Raw genomic sequence first — 21,838 nt, forward strand, 5'->3', positions numbered from 1 at the left:
TGCACTGCAATAAAGCAGCAGTGTCAGTGTTTTTTCAGCAGTGTCACTATCAGCCAGGCTGACACACTGGATGTTTGCAGTCACCGATAATCACCCAAATTTGAATGTCATGTGACACTTTTTTTTTTTGCTGGATGCAAATTGTTCCCGTGTAGCTCCTCCATAATAGGAACAGTTCACCATCTTATGTTTATTAAAGACACAAAGACACTGTGATGAGTCCTTGTTTTATTTGACACCTTTTTCCAGTTTGTTTTACAAAAGTTGCAAATATACAAAATAGAATTCTTAGGTACTGTTTCAAGTTCTTACCATATTTCTAAAGTAGAAGTTATTTTTTCCAAATATTCAAACGGTATTTTGTCCTGAGAGAAACTGGAACCTAAAGGAAAAAGTAATACATGCCGTTTTGCATGTACATACTTATTCCTACCAATATGTACAGTTACATCTTACATCTGGCAGTGGTGTTCATTGGCATCACACCCTGAATATCAACAAAAGGCTTTGGTTACAACAAACTTCAAACCTCTTTCACTGAACATTTCTTAAATGGCAAAATTTCTATGCCATGACGAAGCATGCATTAAAAAAGTAAAACATTTTTAAAAAGCTGTGCGCTCTAAGTCAAGGTGGCTGAGAATCCTATCTTTGTTCTGTACATACTGCATAGAATCTGTAGAACAGACATACTATCATAAATCCACTCTATACTTTCACTTTCATAAGGACTACTACAATATCGTATTGAAAAAGGCATATGAAAAATGAAATATACAGATGATCAAAAAAAGCAGCATAGATAACCAAATATTCAAGAGAGCAACCTTTCAATTACAAAAGACATTTATCAGCATGTCTCAATGTATCTGTACAAGTGTACCACCACAAAAACATTGACCGACTTGTGCTAGCTGCGGAACACACGTTTCTGCATAATGATATTTATTCTTACTCCAATAGACACCTGTTGCAAATCAAAGGCTTCCCTTTGCATCTTCTGTTTCCACATCAGCAATGAGGCTTCCAACCTGCAATGACAATGCAGTGCAGTGCTGGCCAACGGGAGTCCTGGACTCAGAGTTCCACTCTGCTCTGGAGTGGGTTTACATACTGAATACATATTGAAATCTTGAAGTCAGATGTAACATGGGTTCAGAGAGTAAAAGACAATCTGAGACAGGAATGCGAGTTTTGAACTGAGAAATGGGTGAATCATTCACATTTTGCTCTCATAAACTAAAGCCTCTAAAAGACTGCAAATACCAGTTAATAAAATCTCAAGACAGGCATTCTGCAGAGCAGGTGTCCTGAGACCAGCTCAGGCATGCTCATTCAACCCCATGGTCCCTTTCGTTCCTCTTCTACAACAGTGATGTCCTGAGAAACTGTCACCCCTCAATACATCAACTGGGGACATGAAAAGAAGACCTCCCAGTCATACTTAAGGTTTCATTCCAGCATCTGTTTAAGCAAAAACTCAAAACTTTGCTCAGGAGCATGTCTAAAGGGGCCTTTCAGACAGCTTCACTCACAGAAAGCTCCCTTGGGCTTCAGTGGCTCCAGCATCTGTCATTTTAATTCTTTCGTTTACTTGAGCCATGACCATCCCACTGCTCTACTGCTGACTTGTGCTGCAGGAAAAAAGACCAGGGCCATTTCTCTTCGATATGTTTTTGAATTTCTAATGAAAATGCTGAGCAGCATGGATAAATACACATTTGTGTTTTACCTCGTGTTCTGCACTGCACCACAGTCAGTGATTAAGTATTCAAATCAATGCAAATCTGCAGAAAGTGCCTCAAAGCAGATGGTAGAATACAAGATAATATACAATCACTCACAGTCCTGGAGACTGTACCGTTTGCCCACAGCCAATCTTGAATTGCAGAATAGAGCACTTTTTATATAATACAAGACACTTCCTTAAAATGGGTACAAGACCATTTTCAGGCAGAAATGTCCTCTAACTGGGGGAAAAAAATAAAAAAACAATGGAGGAAACACCTGCAGTATTTAATTTGCATGTTCTACCTGAATAGGTGCTTTGTCTTTTAAACTAAGGCAAAGCAATGCAAGCCTTCACGTGGTTTGAAACACATGAGGGTGAGGCTTAATCCAGGTGCATCTACAGGATACATTTAGCAACACTGTAAAAGCTAACTTAAAAAAATCAGTTTTAAATTTTTTTGTGCAAATGCGTTTTGTTCTTAATGCAAAGAGTAGTGCCTTTTACAAGTATTATACTTTGTTGATACTTACACAGCATCACACGGTCAGAGATTTGTAAAGTTAACAAAAAAACGAGAGCAATAATGATAATTATAATCTTAAGAACACACTGTATTGCAGTTCACTTGAGTCTGGGCCCATGTTAGAACCCTGTAATCATAGTAGTCTTAAATGACTAACAAGTTGTAACAACCCTTTATAACAAGAGTCATGAAGTTATATTCCATTATAGTCACTGGTACTCTCCCCCACCTCCTGATGTTGCTACATGATCGCCCATCTGTTGTGGGGCTCGGCAACTTCCACCCACTTCGGTAGGTATTCATTCAGCACTCATGAGCCATCCGACAGAGCTGCCGTAACACAGCTTCAGCTATGCAGTTCTAGTATGGACAACGTGACAATTGCCACCACTGTAAACCACACAGTTCTACAAAAAACAGACACTTTCTGTGTGAATATGCTTCCTCGCCCTAGTTTTTACAAACCTGTTTTAAATACGTGCTTTCTGTCCATAACCATGGAAGGTACCCACTGGGAATAGGAAAAAAAATGTCCATTTCACTGAGATTTTCATTAAAAGGCACAGCAACCCTGAGCACTCCCAGCTACATTAGTTCAGGTGGGGTTCTGGTACAGTCTGATAGGTTCCTCAGCACACCTTAAGACTAACTTGTAGGAAATATAATTCTGAAAAAGGAAACAAAACAGGCATTTTTTGTTACAAGGTATCATATTTGTTTCAGTCTTTCCAGTGCTTCACAGATCCCTGCATTTGGAGTCTGTATCAGTATCTCTCAAAGCACTTTTTGACTCCTGCATCTGACTTTGGAATAGCGTTGAGTTTTTTGTTAAGCCTTTTATTCTTGACAGGAAGTCTTGACAAACAGTTTGCTTGCGTACAGTCTACCTGTGATCACTAGTGTTTTTTTTGGGGGGGAGGGGGGGGTGTCAGATATCAACCCCAGCCAAGTCACTTAACCCCTAATGCTTGGACTCAGAGCGAAGACAGACCTTGGCTGTGTCAGGCCAACCCTGACTGAAGTAGGCTAACCCTGACCATGCTGGTCTAACCATGACCGAGTCGGGCTAACTCTGAGCGTGTGGGGCACGGCCCCACGTACCCATATGTCTCTAAATCTCTGCTAAGCTCAGCTCTCATTTGCCCCAGCTTGGCACAGACGTCGTCCGCCTGACTCAGCTCCTCAAAGACGGGCAGCAGGTTGAGCAGCTCCACGTCTTCCACGTCGTCAAACCAGGACAAAACTGGCACCTGCAGGAAGCAAACAACATCACAGACTCATCAGCATGTGGTAAGCAGGAAGGCAGTCTGAACTATGGCTCCAGTGTACCGATTCAAAAGCATGTTGAGCCTTGAGTCTATGTACAATCATAGATGTACTTCTATCTATACAGTATCTCCACTCATAGAGACGGCTCATATGAGCAAGGTACTTTTCAGGTGACCCTGGAGCTTACGCAACCTGGAAACCCCTTCAGTGAGAGGCATGAACCAAGACCTAAAGCCCCAGCGGGTGCCTCGTGCAATGCCACAGGAAGTAAACGACTGGTCAGCATTCGTTAGCATGTAGACAATGGCAGCTCTTTCAGTGACTGCAGCTGCATGGGCCTATGACGTCAGGCTGGCTTACAGCGTTCTCCGGGTGGAAGATGTACGAGGCCGGGGAGTTGTCCAGGATCAGCGTCTTGCTCAGCTCACGCCCCAGCAGGCTCAGGTCCTTGACGTAGCAGCCCTGGTGGAATACGCAGGCCTCCCGGAAGAGCCGTGCCCGAAACACCCCGCAGTGGTCCAGCAGATCGGTCACTGGGTCTGCATACTGGGGGGTGGTGGGAGGAGGGGGGGTTGTCAGTGAAGGGGAGGGACGGGCACGGTTAAAGGGAGGAATAGGGATGACTAGATTTATAGTCAGGGAGAGCAAAGAAGTTCAGCAGGGAGACTGGGTAGATGCTGTATGGGGTGTGTGCATGTGTGTGTGTGTGTGTGTGTGTGTGTATGTGTGAGAGATATTCACATTAAAGTTACTGAGCTGCATGTTAACAACATCCGGGGGCAAGAGGCTGTGCAGACGCTGACAGGTAAGCATGCAGTATGACAAGGTGCTGTTCATCTGTATGCTACCTGGCTGCTCAGATCACTGCACGCTTTAGTGAGAGAGAAATGAACTCTGGGAAGTGTTGCAAAAGATACCCAATGGTAAAAGCCATGGGAAACACAGAGCACAAAAGCAGGGCCAGGACATGGAAGAGGAAGTCATGGGGATCTCTATATGAAATAAGGTGTGATGCTAATTACAGAATAGCAAAAAAGACCAACAAACACAAGAATATTTTATAACTGTAAAGTAAGATTCTCAATAATAGATATGACTTTTTTTCCAAAACACTACTGACTATTTGCAAATCAACCCCGGGGTGCTTTAGCTAGACATAACAAACACAAATCAATTGAATATACCTAACAAGTTCAATGTATAAATGCTTTGTCCTTCCAAAGAAAAAATGCGTGGTGACTTTTCGTACAGTTGGGCTATTTCCCCTCTCAGAGAGACTTGCAGTGTTGCTGTTACCTTGGCTAGACTCGCAGTGAAAAGGACACACTCGAACAGCTCTCCCATGCGCCGCAAGAACTCATCCACATGCGGCCTCTTCAGCACGTACACCTGCAACATTCAATGTGGCAGGGGTGAGCACATGAGTGAGTCCACATCTGCCTCTTCAGCCAAGAGCAGCTCATTTAACAACCAAAGATACACCCAACATCAACATCCATGCATTGTTTATTAACAGGTGTTAAAAAATATCCCCCCTGTTCCCTCCCCCATTCCCTCTTTTCCTTTGGATCATCCTCACTGGATGATCTGTCGTTGAAGAACTGTTGCCCCAATGTCCGTTTCAGCTGCTGGCAGCCGCTTCCTGAAACAAGTAATCGAGAATAGGCCGTGGTAGCGAGAACCAGCCTATCCTGGATTACTTGAATCAGACCGGGGCCAAAGGAGGACTCCTCAGAGTTTTAGGTCTTAAGAAAAGGGGGCGGATGCTACAAAACCAAGTGCTGGGCAACCAGTAGGATCATCCTCCATGGGACTGGATATTCTGAATATTCAGTGGCATGATGGGTGGAGTGCTTGCTGGCTTCTCCTCACATAGTGGGGGATTACAGATGTAGGTAACCACCATCCAGAACAAAGTCAGAATGGCCTTTGAAAATTGATTATAGCGTTCAAGATGACAAAAACACAGTGCCACCAACTCTCCAACATACACGGAACAGATACACCCTTGCGGGATTAAAACACTACTACATAACATGCTGTGACCTTCTGTCAAAAAAAACTGTCCATGTTGCTACTTTACTTACAGTGAATACACATGTGAGAACTCCCTCTCTCATTTTACTTAAACAGATGGATGTCCTTCAGGGATTTTAGCGTGTGTGGCCACTGCATGTAAAAATGACAAGCTGTAACTAGGTGAACCCCTGTGAACTTTTAACCAGTTCTATATAGCAAATCTGTCACCTGGGAGAGGGCCTGGCACGATATTGTCATTGCAAATACATTGAAGATCTCTTACTCAGTTCATCCTTTCAGTGATGAAACCATATTAAAACCGTGAAATAAGACCTGTGGGCTGACGCTGTCTCACTAAAGTTAAGATGCCGGTTTACAGCAAAAGACCTTTTTTTAAAAGGGCAGCATCTTCTCTTAACCAGCATTTTCATCACTTTTCATAACATGTCACAAATCAATAAAAATATGGCCATTTTCTGAAGCAAATCACAATAAGCTTCAGTACCCTTCTCAAGGGTGTAACACTACACCTGGGAATAGAACCTGTGCCCTGTGGTTAGAAACTGAATCCTTAGGCACTACACCACGGTGTCACCTTCATCTTCATTATTACTTCTGCCACTAATTGAACAAATAAGTATTAACTGAGTCCTGATGTGCTTTATTCTGAATCCCAACCCTTCCAGTAAAACCGAAAAGACAGTTATGAAACAGTTCTACAAATTTCACATCTGGCCAGTAGGAGGAGCAATTTAACCACTGCTCATTTTTACAGTCTGGTGTTTTCTGAAATTTAAGACACTATCAACTCAGCCAAAAAACAGTACCCTCCACAAACCCTTAAACCCACTACATTCTCTGGAATCTACACATTCAGCCCCTGATCAGACAACATGCATATATACTAACGTTACAACAGACTGTAACCACACACAGACACACACAAACATGCCTACTTTACCTGGTGAGTGGTCCCTTCAATCTCCACAGGCACAATAAAATCGGCATTGCTGATTGGCTGAAGGACAGAACACATGAGAGAATGACAAAAACATTCAAGTTTTCTGCACAATCACATCATCAACGCCACAATTGGTCACCACAAACTACAATGTTCTGTGATGATAGTTCTTCAGTGCCTACTGAATCTCTGGCAGCAATTTCAACTTTAAAAACAGAGAGAAAGATACCTTGAAGGAGCTGTGCACCAGCGTCTCATCCAGATCAATGACCACGCATATCTTGCCCTGGTCCGCGGGGGTCACCTCAGGAAGCAAGCGGGTTCCCAAGACCTACAGAAATGAAGAGTATGGATCAGAGTTACCCTGTGTGATCTGGCCCTGTCCAGCTCGCCTCTCTCAGGCCCAGCGTACCCAACTGCCTGGTGCCAAACTGGTTTCTGAAACTATTCAACCAAGTGTGCCCACTGGAACAGATCTGGCACCTTCTCTGCATTAGTAGCAGCCACCATGGTTAGTTAGAGCAAAAACGACTCACCAAAACCTTGCTGGCTTTGGTAGTTATTGGATTTGTTATTCTATTGCATTGGAGCTTACAGTTATTGCAAACAAATTCATTTGAATGCATTTAAAAATTAAACTGTGGATTTATTTTGACCTTACATTCAGGTAGTGATGGTTACCCCCCATTACTGAATGAAAATGTACAGTCCAGCTGGCCATTTATCTTATGTGATCACCAGATTGCTAGATTTTTTTTTTTGAACTGAATGTTCACAAAGTGCTTTGCCTCTAAAATTCAACATGTGTTACTCAATGATGTTGTGTTTCAAAACACCCCTATAAAGCTCCAGGCTTTCTGTTGGACTCATTTTAGAAATGACCCAAGCTTCCCCATAATGCCCAGTGTTTCACAAAGCTTTTTGATCACAGCTGGTACAGCAAATGGCTGCGTGAATGTCCCACCGTGCTAATGATGACCTTTGGCAAGCGCACAATGCTGACATCACACAAATGGGTAAGACTGTCTTGCTTTTCAAAGTTAAAGGCAGACTTCCGCTTGTCTCTGATTGGCTAGTCATCGCCTGTCAATCGCCTAAACACTTGGTTGATTATAAAATAAGTCAGTGTGGTTACTGTGATTGTTCTAGCAAGGGAACTAGGCATAAAATTACAGCTATCTGGTATACCATTAGTGTCAAACCCAAACACAAGAGAAAACACCCCAAAAGCAATCAATTAAACATACCCCTCCTCACCAGCCAGTTTCCTGTAAATGGTTTGCTCACTGGCTTGCATTAGCCACAGTCCATCTGCATTAACCCAATTAAAAACAAAGGCTAGTCAACACAATATAAAGCAAACTATGCTTACATTTACAGAAACAGTTTAACCCTTGATGAAACACTTCCCCTAAAGAAAAGTAGAAAAATTATGGAAAAGATTTCCTAGCACAAAGAAGGGGATGAGCCTAGTGGCAAATTCTACTATGCTAGTAAAATATCAATAAACCTCAACCCTTAAATGGAAAGCAGCATACCCTTTCAAAAACAATGTAAAATTACTTATTTTACAGGTCAACTTTGACTTGCACTTCGCGCACCGTTCAAGACACAGCCTTTTATATACTTTTTCGCTCCTTTGTGTGGCTTTATGTACGACTCAGTACTACACCACACCCAGGTTAATATACTCCCGCTCAAAGGCTTACTTGTGCTGACTGTTAAGGTGTACAAACTGCACAAGAATCACACCTTGTGACCTTACAGAAAATGCTAGCTCCATTGCCCATTTTCCAGGCCAAATACAATGTCGCTTAACAAGAGTTCAGCATAGCAAATCCGTGTACACGTTCACTGAAAACGTGAGCGTGGACTGTACTCCACCCTAACACTGCGAGGCTGTGGGGAGACCTGCTGTAAAGCTACACTTCTGCTTCACAAAGGACAGGGTCAGGAAATGCAGCAGACGGAGGGTGTGTTCACAGACACACCTAGAACTTGCAGGCAGCGCCGAGGGCCCGCCCATCCTCCAACTCTGTGGCATATGTGAAGAGTGAGGAGAATGCGCCATTAGCATTCCAGGCTGAGCGCGTGCGGCAGGAAGGGCTCCCCACATAAGTGCAGCGGCAGGATAGATACCCTCATAAGCAGACTCAGAGAAGTTTGATAGTGTGAAGCTTGTGTGAGAGCCAGGACCTTGCATCCAGTCCCACACGACTACGTGTAAAGAAGCTGTGTAACATGGCAAATCTAAAAATTTTGCATTTATTTTTGTTGTTACAACATCACTGTTAAGCTTATTTGGTAGTGCTTAATCCACCCCCCTACCTATGCATATGGATGCTTCTAATCCAATTCCCACACTATGTCCAGTACAGACTGCCTTCTAGCTAAAATATAAATTAAAATGTGAGCAATGAAAGAACATTCTATTATTGCTTTATTTTTTTCACCCAGATTTGAAAATTCTAACACTCTGCTGGGGCATCATTTCTGATCCTCTGGTTGGTTAGAAGAGACTACAGCTCTCTCCATGGGCTTCACTCTTTAATGCTGAGCTCTGAACTAGAGGTGATGTCATAGGCACCCTGTTAACTCCTCCCCCTCTCCACTGAAGGACGGACATTTGGCTTCAAAGAGCACAATCATTCTGGCTCTTTTTACACTAGCAGTTTATTGATATCTTACAACAATTTCGGAATCATGACCCATTAAACCCACCAAATATTCATTTTCACTGTATCTACACAGTACATGTAGTGGGTGCAGAGAAGCTACAGTATAAAGGACATGATGGTTGTACTGGTGCATGCGTATACATGCATAAGCATACACATGCAAATATCCTAATCGTGACACAAATCGTGTTGAAAACTCGCAATGCAAAGGCCCAGGCACATGGTGAACAATAACAAGCATACACATCTGAGAAGGTGTTTTAATTCAACTGTCATCTTAATCAATTCCTCTAGACCTCTGCTACTGCACCCTTTTAAAACAGCCATGACTGATCAGACCGATTTTATCCTTGGAACATTACCTAAAAGTCGCTCAAAATGAATCGCTGTGGTTGTCATTCAGGCCTTTTTTAAGTTATCTTCTGGTGTGACCAGTTTCGTTCATTTGAACCTGAGTCATTTACATGTGTTCATTGTCATGTTCATCGTTATCCTTTTCAGTGTGACCAGGGCAAAAAGTGAGCCTCTAAACAAAGAGGTTAAAAACAAAAAGAAGCTACACTACACTCCTAACCCTACAGCCTACATCAACAAGACTGCTCACACACAGGCAGTGACGATCCTTCCAACCTTCTCCAAAATGCAGCTGCGCGCATATGCTTTAGTGGGTCTTACCTGTGCTGCACACCAACCACACAGCAAATAAGTGGGCTTGTATGGGCCTCCCAGGAAGCTGATGAATGATTCTATACATGAAATTAGGAATGGGTTCAGGTTCTTAAAGGACTTTCGACTGTGAGTTCTTCCATTTCATTATGAGTAACTCCCAGAGATCCAGTTTAACTCCAGATGGCATACCGAGACTCTGAGATTCTTATAAAGGGAACAGGTGAATTCTGAATTATGCTGTAAACCTATGCAAACCCATAATTAAATTATGACTGGGTGGTTTACAACTGCTTTTGAACCAGGACACCATCACTGCAAAAGCCACATCAACAGACTCAGCTAAAAGAATCAGGATGTACATGTGCAAACACGTTTTTTTCATTCACATCTTACCTTAAAGAATTCTGCCAGCTTTGGGTAAAAGGAAAGGACAGATGGCAGTTACTCCATTAGACCCTATTCCTATTTCTGTGTCACATTAATATCTGGGCTCTATGTAGACTGGCGTCACTTTAAAATCAATTTCCGATTTTGACCAAATTTAACCACACCCACTATGAATATGAGTTCTGATGGAAGTGTCTCTCTGTCATGACAGGCTGTTTGAAAAAAAGCATTTGCTGTGAAAAGACTCCTCACAATCTACAGAAAAAAACAGGATTTAACAAATTTCTCATATGAAGGAGAAACTCTCAATATCATATATCTAACCCAAATCACTTCCTGTGTTCTTCACTTCTTTTAATATACATTTTCTCAATTTTATTAAAATTCACATTGTTAAAAGAGTTATATTTTATCTGTTGACACACTGTTTTTTTATTGGAATTAAAGTGATATTCATTGTTAGTTGTCTTGTGGATGTCTGTTAAGTGATTCCACTAACAACAACCTGTGTGGGACTGTTACCTTGGCAACCGGCCAATTGTCCTCAGGCTGCAGCAAGGCATCCTGGACAGCGAGTGGTGGCTGCAGGGCATCCTGTCCTTGCAGGCAACAGAAAAGTGCTTTGAGGAGTTTCTGGCTTCGGGGCTTCTTGGAGGGCGCCTTCTTCTCCTGGGCTGCAGGGAGAACAGAAAGGGAGACAAGCACTTACTTAAGCCAGCAGGAACACAACACACATGCACACACACACACACATATGCATACGCACGCGCACACACACATATGCACATGCGCGCACACACACACACAAAGCTGATTTATGCACTGCAGAGGACCACCCCACTCACTGTCATCACCTTGTAAAACATGCAGCAACAGCATTGCGGAACAGTTTTCTTACTTCACTGGCATACTACAAAAGTGTTGATGCACTCTCTATATGGGCTGATCTATCGGGTGGTAGGGGTATACCGACCAGCATAATGTTTTCTAGGAACTGATTTATCAGTCCTTATACCAAAGAAAATGCAGAAAAAGTAGATCATCCTGTCTGCCTAAATAAAGCTACTACTGTGGCTGAACTTATAGACAGTTTTCTCTACAGAAAAATCAAATGTTTAACTACTGCCACCCAGTGGAACATGATACTGTACATCGATTGGCACAAAATCTGCATTCTTGTGTGCCTTGAGGTCTGGAGTAACTCACGGTTGCATGGTAATGTCACGTTATCACATTCTTTTGCACATTCCCAATTCATGCTTTGATAAGTATACATCAGGTATAACAGTAAAGACACAAACAAATCCATCCATTATCTTATTTGGTTGTGCTTGTGTGTACAGACCCGCTAAGCAGTTTGATAAGTGGGGACATACGATTTTTAATGCAGGTGCACTGGTGTTGAAAAAGCAACACCAGTGCACCTGAACATATACTCCCAAAAAAACTAGGAAAACAAATTGCATTGTTTAAATCTCTTGTTAATTTAGGGCTGTGCGATATGACCAAAATTTCATATCCCGATATAGGTTATAGCACATTTTCCATAAATTCAACGAATAAATAATTTATCTAAAATGACCACATGGAAAGGCCTATTTGTTATTACATTTTGAATTATATACTCGACAAATAAAAGGTACTTACTCATATTTGATTATTTTTCTCGTTTTATTTAGAACCTTTGCGCAAATTTTCAATGAACCCTTTCGCGCGTATGGTCACACCGGTGTGACTAGCCGTTTAGTGCGTATGCTAAAACCGGCGCGATTAAAAAACTACATTGGAAAAATTCTAGCTAATTTTAGTTTTGGGGAAACATCGATTTAACGTTAAAAATAGCAAATGCTACCTGAAGCTTAATAGCTGAGAAGCTAATGAAATCATAACGAACCATGAAACATAACATTAGCATAATAAAAATAAGTTACGTGCGGTTAAGCATGTAACAAAATATATATTAATGTATAAAATATAAAGAGGTAAACAGAAAACACATTTCAACTATAGTTCTGTGTCATGTTTGTTTGTGTTGGCTGTCATTACCCGATCTGTGCCTGCTGCCTGATCCGTTCTGCACACGCGCACTCATGCAAATTTCCTGCTTGCATCCATGCCCTGTGGAAGAACGCGAAGCGTCGTCCAAATGACAAAAATATTGCCATAAAGTGTGTGATTTTCTGAAACAACGAAATAAACGATAGAGCATAATATGAAACGATAGACGTTTTTCAATCGTCACAGAATATGTATTGTCATATCGCACAGCCCTGCGTGTTATTGTGCGTAGGTGCAACCTGAAAATGAGGCAAACAAACGAAACGAAACAGCGCTGGAGTCAGGCCTCCGCTGCCACACATACATGTGCAGTAAAGCCATTCCCCGAGGTGTTCTGCGGGAGCAGCATTGCAGGGGGAATGAGTAATCTGTTTTTAATGAAGCCGCCCCACGGCCCCGGAGAACGGGGGAACCCACTCCATAAGAGAACATTCCAGCCACCCTGTTTCCACAATGGCCCCTCCGCCCTGACACCAGCCGCAGCCCGTGTGCAGATGAGACCCGAAATCTCTAGGCTCTGCTGGGAGTGTTGCGCGAAACCCTGGTTCAGCCATGCATTGAAGCTTAAGATCAAGGCCCAAGCTTCATTTTCATATTGATTTGTTCCATTTTTGATCAAACGCTTCTTGTTTACAGGTGTGCACTCAAAGAGATGGTAATTCTCAAATACGAAAACTATTAGGAGACGCCTGGAAGAACAGTCAGTCCTGCACTGACACCAGAGGCAGAACCAGACAAGGCTGTGGGCTTTGAAGTAGTGCCCAAATCCCAATCATCTCTGTGACCTGACTGCTTGCTCTCAGTTGTGAATTTAAGAGGTAGCTTGCGCGGCCGATTCAGATACCTACCAGCTCAAAGGGCACTTTCATGCCCGGTTCCTTTGACTGTTTGCCTTGAAGAGAAGTGGGGTTCACTTCATCTATGGCGACACGCGAAACCCAGACGGTGACGTGATCGCACCACGAGTATTAAAACAATCAAACTGAGAACACCACAGCCCTTTGGAACCAGGAGGCGGTGCATTTGATTTCAGTCCACCAGAAAGAAAATCTGCGCAGCAAGAAAACAAACACGTTCAGGCTCAGCTGGGAACTAACGGCTCAGAAAGGGCACCAGACTGGGGCCTCCTCGAGCAATGTTTTCACTCGCGTTCAGCCGCTTACCTTGTGTGCCACTCATTTCCAGGAAGAAATTCCTTCTAGTAATGGAACACTTTTCCACCGCCCTGTTCCTACTGCAGTTAACTGATGAAAGAACCAAACAACACCAAGGACAAGCAGGAGCACAGCAGGGTGTCTGTATTCTCCACAACACCTGTGTATTCACCACAGGACCTCTGCCAGCAAAGTAATCTCACCTGGGAAGAAGCAATGCGAAAGCCACAGAATTCTGCTCTGTGAGCACCGAGCAGACCCAACAAACAAACATGAATTTCTTAGGTTCTCTTTGCGTTTTCCTAGTGTCGAATCAAGTGAATCAAGTGTCAAATCAAACAATCAGATTTGAGAGTATAACTACAACAAGTTTGAGAGTGTGCCTGATGTGAATCAACTGCAAATGAATTCTATCACTCCATCACTCACACTTCTAGCACACAAACCTCAGATACTCCCTCCATCTCACATACTCACAATCCCTCCTTCATAGTAGTAGCCTACAGCTTTCAGTAGCACAGCCTAATTCAGTGCCTATTTGTGAGCTGCTAAATTTTAACATTACGAGACAATATTACGAAAGGAGCAATTTCTGAATGATTCTTTTGGGCCCTGGCACCCACGGCCCACGCCGAGGATGAGGAACATGTCACCTCTCACTGCACCACAGTACAACCGAACGTTGTACTAAAGGAAAGCCAGATTATGAAATGTCACATCGGCCTGACTGTGGTCATACCACAGAGGCAGCAAGAGAAAGGAATCCTCTTTCAGTTTTGCTTATTACACCAGATACAGGTGCTTGGATATTATTCAAGTGAGAAAACTACATATCCAACTGGTAACAAAGGCCCAGGTTCAATCTGATGGCAGCACAGTATGTGTGAACCTCAGGTAATGGTTTTAAGTAAGCCTTTTCCATTTTGAACATTTGCTTAAAGTGTGTTACTTAAAGGACAGAGCACATTAAGCTTACACACCAGTTTACACTTGTTCCAAAACATTACAAAGATTTAGCGATCCACAATGGAATTGGTTATTCCATTGTCCGACCCGCGAACACTTTTTGCAGAGAAGATCTTACCTAATACTTTTGTTTCTACAGATATCAAGTTGATTTTTATTTACTGATTGATTAATCTAAGAGTCAACCACAAGAATACTCCTCAGATCAAGATCAGAGTGCATGAAAATGATTAAAGGGGCGAAGCAAAATCCCTCACCAGAAATGACTTATGCTCAGTCAAAATGCTAGAATTCTCTAGCACTAATAACTGGTGTTTCGTCAGCGTAATGCTCATCATGTTATTTCCCTGCCTCAAAGTGTAAGAGAGTACAGACCGGGCCGCTGGGAGGAAACATTAACACAGAAAGAGCTGCAGGGTTCCCACACTGCTTGAGGAAGGGGTGGGGGTGAAGCACATCCCATGTCAGTAACGCACCCACTCACATGCTGGACAAACGGTTACGTGACACGATTGCGCAACTAGGTTGCATTCCTAAAACACACAAATGGTCGGCCGCATGCAACGATGCCACACGAGCCTCAGCAATCTGGTTGCAATTCTAGCTCCCATGGGTTGTGCGAGAGATTTTTTTTAAGCCTGAAGCTTTTTCCATCACTCTGATGATACATCTGCATCACTTTATAAGATTAAAAAATATATAGTGCACTCTGCTTATGAGAAATACTGATATAAGAATCAACTGCATATAGTGAGCAATCAAGCAATCTGCTTAAAAGAATCAATTTGGGCTCACTCACAGCATGTAATACAGTACTCAGAGTCCAACAGCACGTAATTAATGAAAAAAGCTCTTGTAATTTGAATACAGTGTATCTCTTATCTCTCACTCTAATTACCAAAGTGCCTAGCACTTCAAATATTTTAATAAAAAAGTTGAGCAGTTTAGCTAAGTTCCTAGATGCCAGTCGACTGGCATTGCTTTTGACAGACAAAAACATTGCATTCTTGGATCACATGATTACCTTAAAATGAAAGACATGTAGCTGAGAAACTGGGATATTCCACAGCCTTCACTGTCTAAGGCTCTGTAATGAACTAAGGAGGCGACACTTTTGATCCAATGATGAAACTTATGAAAATGACTGCATATCGGCAAGGCAGTAGCAAATATAATGAAGACACTCAAAAATAATTATCTTGAGAAAAATTATGTTTCAATGATGTGAGAAACTGTGCTGCACTGTAGTTCACACAGAAATCCAGGTGACACTGAAATAATTCAAGAATGATGTGTCTCAGTAATTGTATTTAATAAAAGACAATGAAAATACTAAGCGAAGGACTTTTCTCTGTTAATTAGAAAGGCATCCATATTACCCCTTCACTTTAAACTCTTAAGAATCAACCACTCATAAGAATCAAATAGTCCTGGAAAGGTGTAATTCTGATAAGCAGAATGCACTGTTAAAAACAATCTCATTTGTATTCTGATGACCATGCAGTTATATAAACACTGTTTGATGTGCGTGTTCTGCTTTGTCATTTTAAAATGATGACACCGCACTCTTCAGCAGCCGATGTGGAATCAAAGCCCTCTAATGCTGACTGCTCGTTTCACAGATTGATGTATTGCGTGATCGGGCTCGGTGAGGCAGCATTTCATCTGAACCCCGTTACCTGTGTGTTAACACTTAATCGCTTATTTTTAAACAAGAGATGCTGGAGATCACTGCACTTGATCAATACAGACTGAGACTGAGAGCTGAGGAATCGTAAACATTTGTCATCATCAAGCTCAGCAGTGTTTTACAGCAACACATTTTTGTTTTTTTAGCACACAAAAAGCCTACAAATATGTCAATAGCTAATTCTTTTTTATCTGAACGAAATTCCATGTTTCCTGCAGGAACTTCATACATCTCTCCCACCATGGCTGTCTGGAACCTCAGAAGTTAACTGGGACTTACCCTTGCCACACACTCACTTATCTGCACTTGGCTGTGTTTTTATCAAGCATGAAATGAGAAGTAGTATGATACAGATGGCAGAAAATGGAACTGCTAATCACACGATTGCAGGTAGAAACCCCTGCTGTTTCTATGCTTGAAATGGAATTGCTTAAGGAGACATCCAGCTCGGTAATATGTAAATGTGTGTTACATAAGTCGACCCAGATACGGCGGTCTCTTAGAAAACAGCATGCATGTAATGTAATGACACGTAATGTTCTGCCGTTGACTTTACCCAAAAGCTTGCTCTGTTTATAGCTGAGAGGTTTTACATACACAAAACCTAAGGCTGGCCTGAGCTGTGACACCCCTTTACCAAACAGACTAATGTGACAGAGTCCAAGAGTGACGATCCGTCCGGATGACATCATCTCAAGCCATCTGGAATTTGGGTGAGACTCCATTCCACCTCTCATCTGTAACCCCATGAGGTCACGATGACACAACCTACCACTGGTATATGTCACTATGAAATTACACATTTAAGGTGTTACTGGCTGTGTTATGTCACCAAGGGGCTCCATCTAAAGCCATGGTCTTCAGTTTTGCATGAGCCCGCAAACAGTAAACAAGTCCACCAGAACCAAAGGGTGCCTATGCCCTCGTTGCAAGGTTACTGAATCAAAACTGAGATGAAAAGACCAAAAGACAGGTCAAGACATGCGACCTGGGTGTCCCCCTACCATCTCAGCAGCACCATGCTTTCACTGTAAAATCCTTCACACTGCAAGGAAAGATGTTATGAAATAAGACCTGCTTCCTTTCTGGTTGCCGTGCTCACAGCCGAGAGGTAAGTACCGCGACCAACTCCCGGGAGAGGGAGAAATGGCCGAAGCCCCCGTTAAGGAGGGAAGCTGATGAACACAGCCTATGGGTGTGGCAAGCATCAACACAAACAGCCATCAACTCCACACCCCCTGACAAGAGAAGCAGAAAAGCATTGAAGAGTGCCTCATGTGCATGAACTATGACATCATCCCTTCCGCGAATGCCCCTCGGAACTCCTTGCAATTTTCCCATTTGATAACCAGCCTTCCCTCCATCTGTTTTGTTTATGTGGTGTCAGGTTACCGCTCATAAAACCTAAACCTGGCTGAGACCATGCATGAGTGATTAATAGATCAAGCCATGCAACTGGAAAACTAAAGTGCAATCTAGTACATCTGCAGCTACAGCTACCAACCTACAGTTTAGTTTTCCCCCTCTACTCATACAGAAACACTGACAACCTACTTGGTTACTGACTGCAACAGGCTACCCTGCATCATGCTGTTTTACTTTAGAACTTCTCATACAAGATTACACTGCTTAAAAATTGGCAAACAGCATTTACATTTGATCCCATTTGCATTTGAACCTGCATCTGCTGGCATGTAGCTAGGGATAAAGGGACAAATCACAAAAACTTGATGGGTGTGGTCAAAATGCTCTTTGTGTGTCCTGAGCAAACAGCCCGTTTGCGTGCCATTTTGGGAATGGCAGTTGGGTGTGTTGCATGAGGAGGTGCTATGCAGACTTTGCACATTTATCTACCTCTGATGTCTTTCGTCTGTGAAACTAAGAGCTTCTCAACATCTTTTTATGTACCCCGTTTTCACAGATTAGCTGCACTGCAGCAGAACCCCTCACAAAATTTCCAGTGCAAAACAGGTTTTATGGGGGTGAACCAACAATCATTTCCAGAAAACAATTTTGTCTGGACATGAAGTGGTACATAGCTGGCTACTCTAGTGTAAAAATGTTGGCCACTTTTCCAGAGCAAGTCTTTCAATAAAATTCCAACACCACTCCATCAATTCTGTGCAGTTCCTATTTCATGAATTCAAAATCCCCAATATTTCAATTCAATATTCTGCAAAATAACTGCAGTTGTGCAATACGGCAAGCAAAGGAGACAAGCAATTTCATGTCACGATTATAAACAGAACATTTCCCTATTTTGCTTTGACTCCTAAAAGACTAAATGCTTGTGAGGGACAACTTCCATCAACTCTGAATGTCAGATGAATGCAAAACAGTAACATTTTCCCTTACAGCTCTGAAACCACTTAGTGTCAAGGGCTCTGACACCACTTGGTATTTTACTTTGCTATTTGGCTGTGTGTAATGATCGAAACACCAACTGGATATTTGGGCAATGTTAATTTAAAATTCCTATGTTACCACCTTTCACAATACCTCTGAGAGTATGAGTATAACATCACGATCATAACCGTTGGCAAAATGTTACGTAAAAAACATTACATTACTGTAATACACATCTAATACATCATGGGAGAAAAAATACAGAAATTCAGTTTCACTAAATCCAGTTGCAGATGGTGTAAGAGTACTGGAAGTAAATGGAGTAAAGAAATCCTTTTCTCTCCTCATGTCACTGACCAACATGAGTTACAATATACCATATCTATTACCAATTTATACTCAGTCATAGCAGAACTGCAACTGCACTAGACATGCAGTTGACTGAATGATTGTCTCCGTTGGTTAGAATGTTTCTGCTACCATTATCTGAGTCCCCACGATTTCAAGATGGGCGGTTGCTTTAAATAAATTCCCCCAAAATTATAGTCTAACTCTTACACGTAACCTGTGCCAGATGTCACAGGATGAAAGTCGGAGAGATCAAATGCATTGGAGCCTGATTCTACACAGTGAAAACAACTGGCAACTGACATCATGTCATGAATCAAAATGGTGAAAAGAACAAGGACTAAAAAATTCAATCCGCATACTTTTACCCCGGTACATCAATCCTCAGGACTCACCAAAATGCAGCACTGTAAACTGACATTTCTTTTTTTCTCCCAAGAAACTGTAGCAGGTGAGGCCCTAGTAAATGCTTCATAACCTTCAAATGTATAAAACCTTTGAGCACATACAGTAATGTTAACAACACGTTGAACCGCTTGGAATTCGAACAAGAGCGCCAAAGGCTACAGCACACCCGACACCACTGCACTCAAATATGCGCCGTTTTGGCACAAACCATAAACGCGGCAGATGGAGGGCGTGTGCGGGTGAAGGGGTGTGTTTGTGAATTCAACTGTAGGCACCTGCCACATTCACAGTTATGTTTCTCGTGTTTCGATCGACCAAGAAGCAGGAACAAGACATTTCCTGAGAAGGGGAACGGTTAGTTAGTCTTATAAAAACCCGCTCACAAAACTTTTTTCTAGGTTACTGGATGTTTTTTGCAATTACAGAGCAATATTTATTACCAGCCTATCCCACGAAACCGCACACGAAAACTGTCATCTTCGAGAGTTAACAAAATATAAAAAATAGGCGCTAGCTAGCTACTCCACTTGTGACCGTTGAAAGCCCATGAACCGTGATTGTGTAACGTCGCAAAAACATCTTTTGGCCAGATCCGACCGCTGATTGTTCAGACAGAAGAGTAGCAAGAAACGGCAATGAGTGTCTGTTCTGATGCCAGATGTGGAAATAAGCTCTTGCAAGCGAACGGAACGCAAGCTTTTGCTAAAATGAAAATGCAAGCGACTTCGGGAGCCATTTAAGCTCGCAAAACGCTTCACTCGTTCTTCCAGTTAGCTTTACAAAATCAGAATACGTACAGCATGTCCATCCATCGAAGAAAACGGATCCTATGTCATGCTGTCTACACACGGGACACTTGATTACAAGTAATACATAGGCTACAGTAGCGTCAATTCTGATAAACAACAACAGTGACCCATCTGGGCGTGTGGAGCAGCCAATCACGAACGCGCAGAAAAACAACAGCCCCACGGCACACGATTTAAAACGTTAGCAACACATTCTTATTGTAGCGAACTAGTTAACTATTCATATATTCGAACAACATACTGCAGTAACCTCAAACTGGACGTAACAGCCGGGCTAACTAAGATTTGCACATTCCGAACTGTCAGCTAGCAACCAAGTTTATTTTTTGAAAGATTTGTTCCGAAGAACTACTCTTGTTAGCACGCAGAGAAAGGCTTCTATTTCTGTAGCTGGCTGATGGTTTCAACATTATGCAAATTAAACAACACGCAGACGTGCACCAAAGCATGCACGTTAAAGCCACGGTCACATAAAATGATTTAGCCTCGCTGACCACACACAAGCGCAAACGGACAACAGCAAGCTAGGGCGAACTGTGTTCACTCTCTCAATGGCTTTCCCGCTGTCGCGATCAGGATCGGCGAGGCGAAACGTAAACACTGCTGCCATTAAAGTAAACACGCACAAACTTAATGCACCGACAGAAAAACATGCCAAGCAAAAACAAGCGAATAAAGAACAACGACTAACAATGGTTTTAAAGTATGTCTTATTCGAGTTATTTTGTCAAAAGGAGTTTTACACCCGACATTTTTAAATTAAGACGAGCATTTCAGCATCTAGCTACCTGTTTCTGACGACAGTTGAGCGTCTTCTTTCCGCACTTGAGTGATGACAGAACTTTCCATCTAACAAATGTACCCCACCCCCCAAATATCAAATCCGTCTTCCCAAACACAGGTACGTCAGCCAGCTTGCAGGCGAACTTAACGGTAACTGTCGGTAATATCCGATCTCGTTTTGTTTTACCATCTAGGTTTTTAGCTAGCTATCATTTTCCTTTCCCCTCTCTGTAGCTACTTGTTCACATGGGAGGGGCGGCGTGTTTGGATTTTCTCTTGATCGCTAGCTAGCTACTCCCTTCGCTACCCGTCTCGGTTTTCTTTATCCGTCTTAGCTGTAACAGTGTTTCCGATCACTCCCCTCCGGTCTCCGTGAAAACCTCACTATTGCTCCAACATGGAGAATCCGGGCGAAAGAAGCAAAACAACCGAGGAAATGGGGCACGGGGCGGTTTCAAGTTCCCCTTACTACAGATAAACAACCCCGTCGCGGAGATATTTCCGAAAGAGGAAACGGGGAACGGACGTGCTAGTTAACGACTGTTAAAGGAACAAAGAAATACTGTGCCAGAATTTGGGTTATTTGTATCATATTTGACTCGTTTAACGCTTTGTTTTGCCGTCTCGGAGACTGTAAAGGGCGCCTTGAAACAGCCCGTGGTCTCGGATTGGATCTCCGGGAAGTGGGAGTTAACGGAGGCATTCTTCTCCACGCTACGCGCTCCGTGCTGAATGCATTCCAGTGCTGGCTTTGTTGTGAGGCAGAGGGAGTAGTGTACACAGTCGCTGTCATATCAAATCTCATTATGATTTTTTTTAAAATTGCAATGGATGCATCAGTAAGTTAAATAACGTCACAACAACAGTTTAGTTTGATGGATAATTATATATACTTACATTATTGTACGTGGTTTGAATGTTTTTGTCGGTCAGAATACAGCCTCGCATTATTAAATTTATTAAATTTTGATAAATGCTGTGATTATGCGTATCCGTGCATACGGTATACGAAACAAACGGCGCACTCCTTTTCACTTT

General features: G+C 42.5%; 1 protein-coding gene across 2 annotated transcripts; it reads right to left on the reverse strand.

Moving 5' to 3' along the window:
* Positions 1-1,867: 1,867 nt before the first annotated feature.
* LOC118780524 (carboxy-terminal domain RNA polymerase II polypeptide A small phosphatase 2-like) lies at positions 1,868-21,398 on the reverse strand. 2 transcript variants are annotated; one of them, XM_036533067.1, is made up of 8 exons: positions 20,806-21,398; positions 10,761-10,912; positions 10,245-10,262; positions 6,734-6,835; positions 6,505-6,561; positions 4,821-4,913; positions 3,885-4,070; positions 1,868-3,505 (listed from the first exon to the last, which is right to left on the reverse strand). In XM_036533067.1, the coding sequence occupies exons 1-8, from the start codon at positions 20,864-20,866 to the stop codon at positions 3,302-3,304; spliced, it is 873 nt and encodes a 290-aa protein (XP_036388960.1). In that variant the 5' UTR covers positions 20,867-21,398; the 3' UTR covers positions 1,868-3,301. The 2 variants fall into 2 exon arrangements, with proteins under 2 accessions (XP_036388960.1, XP_036388961.1); XM_036533068.1 differs by lacking the exon at positions 10,245-10,262 and having other exon boundaries at positions 20,806-21,396.
* Positions 21,399-21,838: the final 440 nt, after the last annotated feature.

This window comes from Megalops cyprinoides, chromosome 7, assembly GCF_013368585.1.
Source record: "Megalops cyprinoides isolate fMegCyp1 chromosome 7, fMegCyp1.pri, whole genome shotgun sequence".
In the NCBI taxonomy this organism is placed as follows: domain Eukaryota; kingdom Metazoa; phylum Chordata; class Actinopteri; order Elopiformes; family Megalopidae; genus Megalops; species Megalops cyprinoides.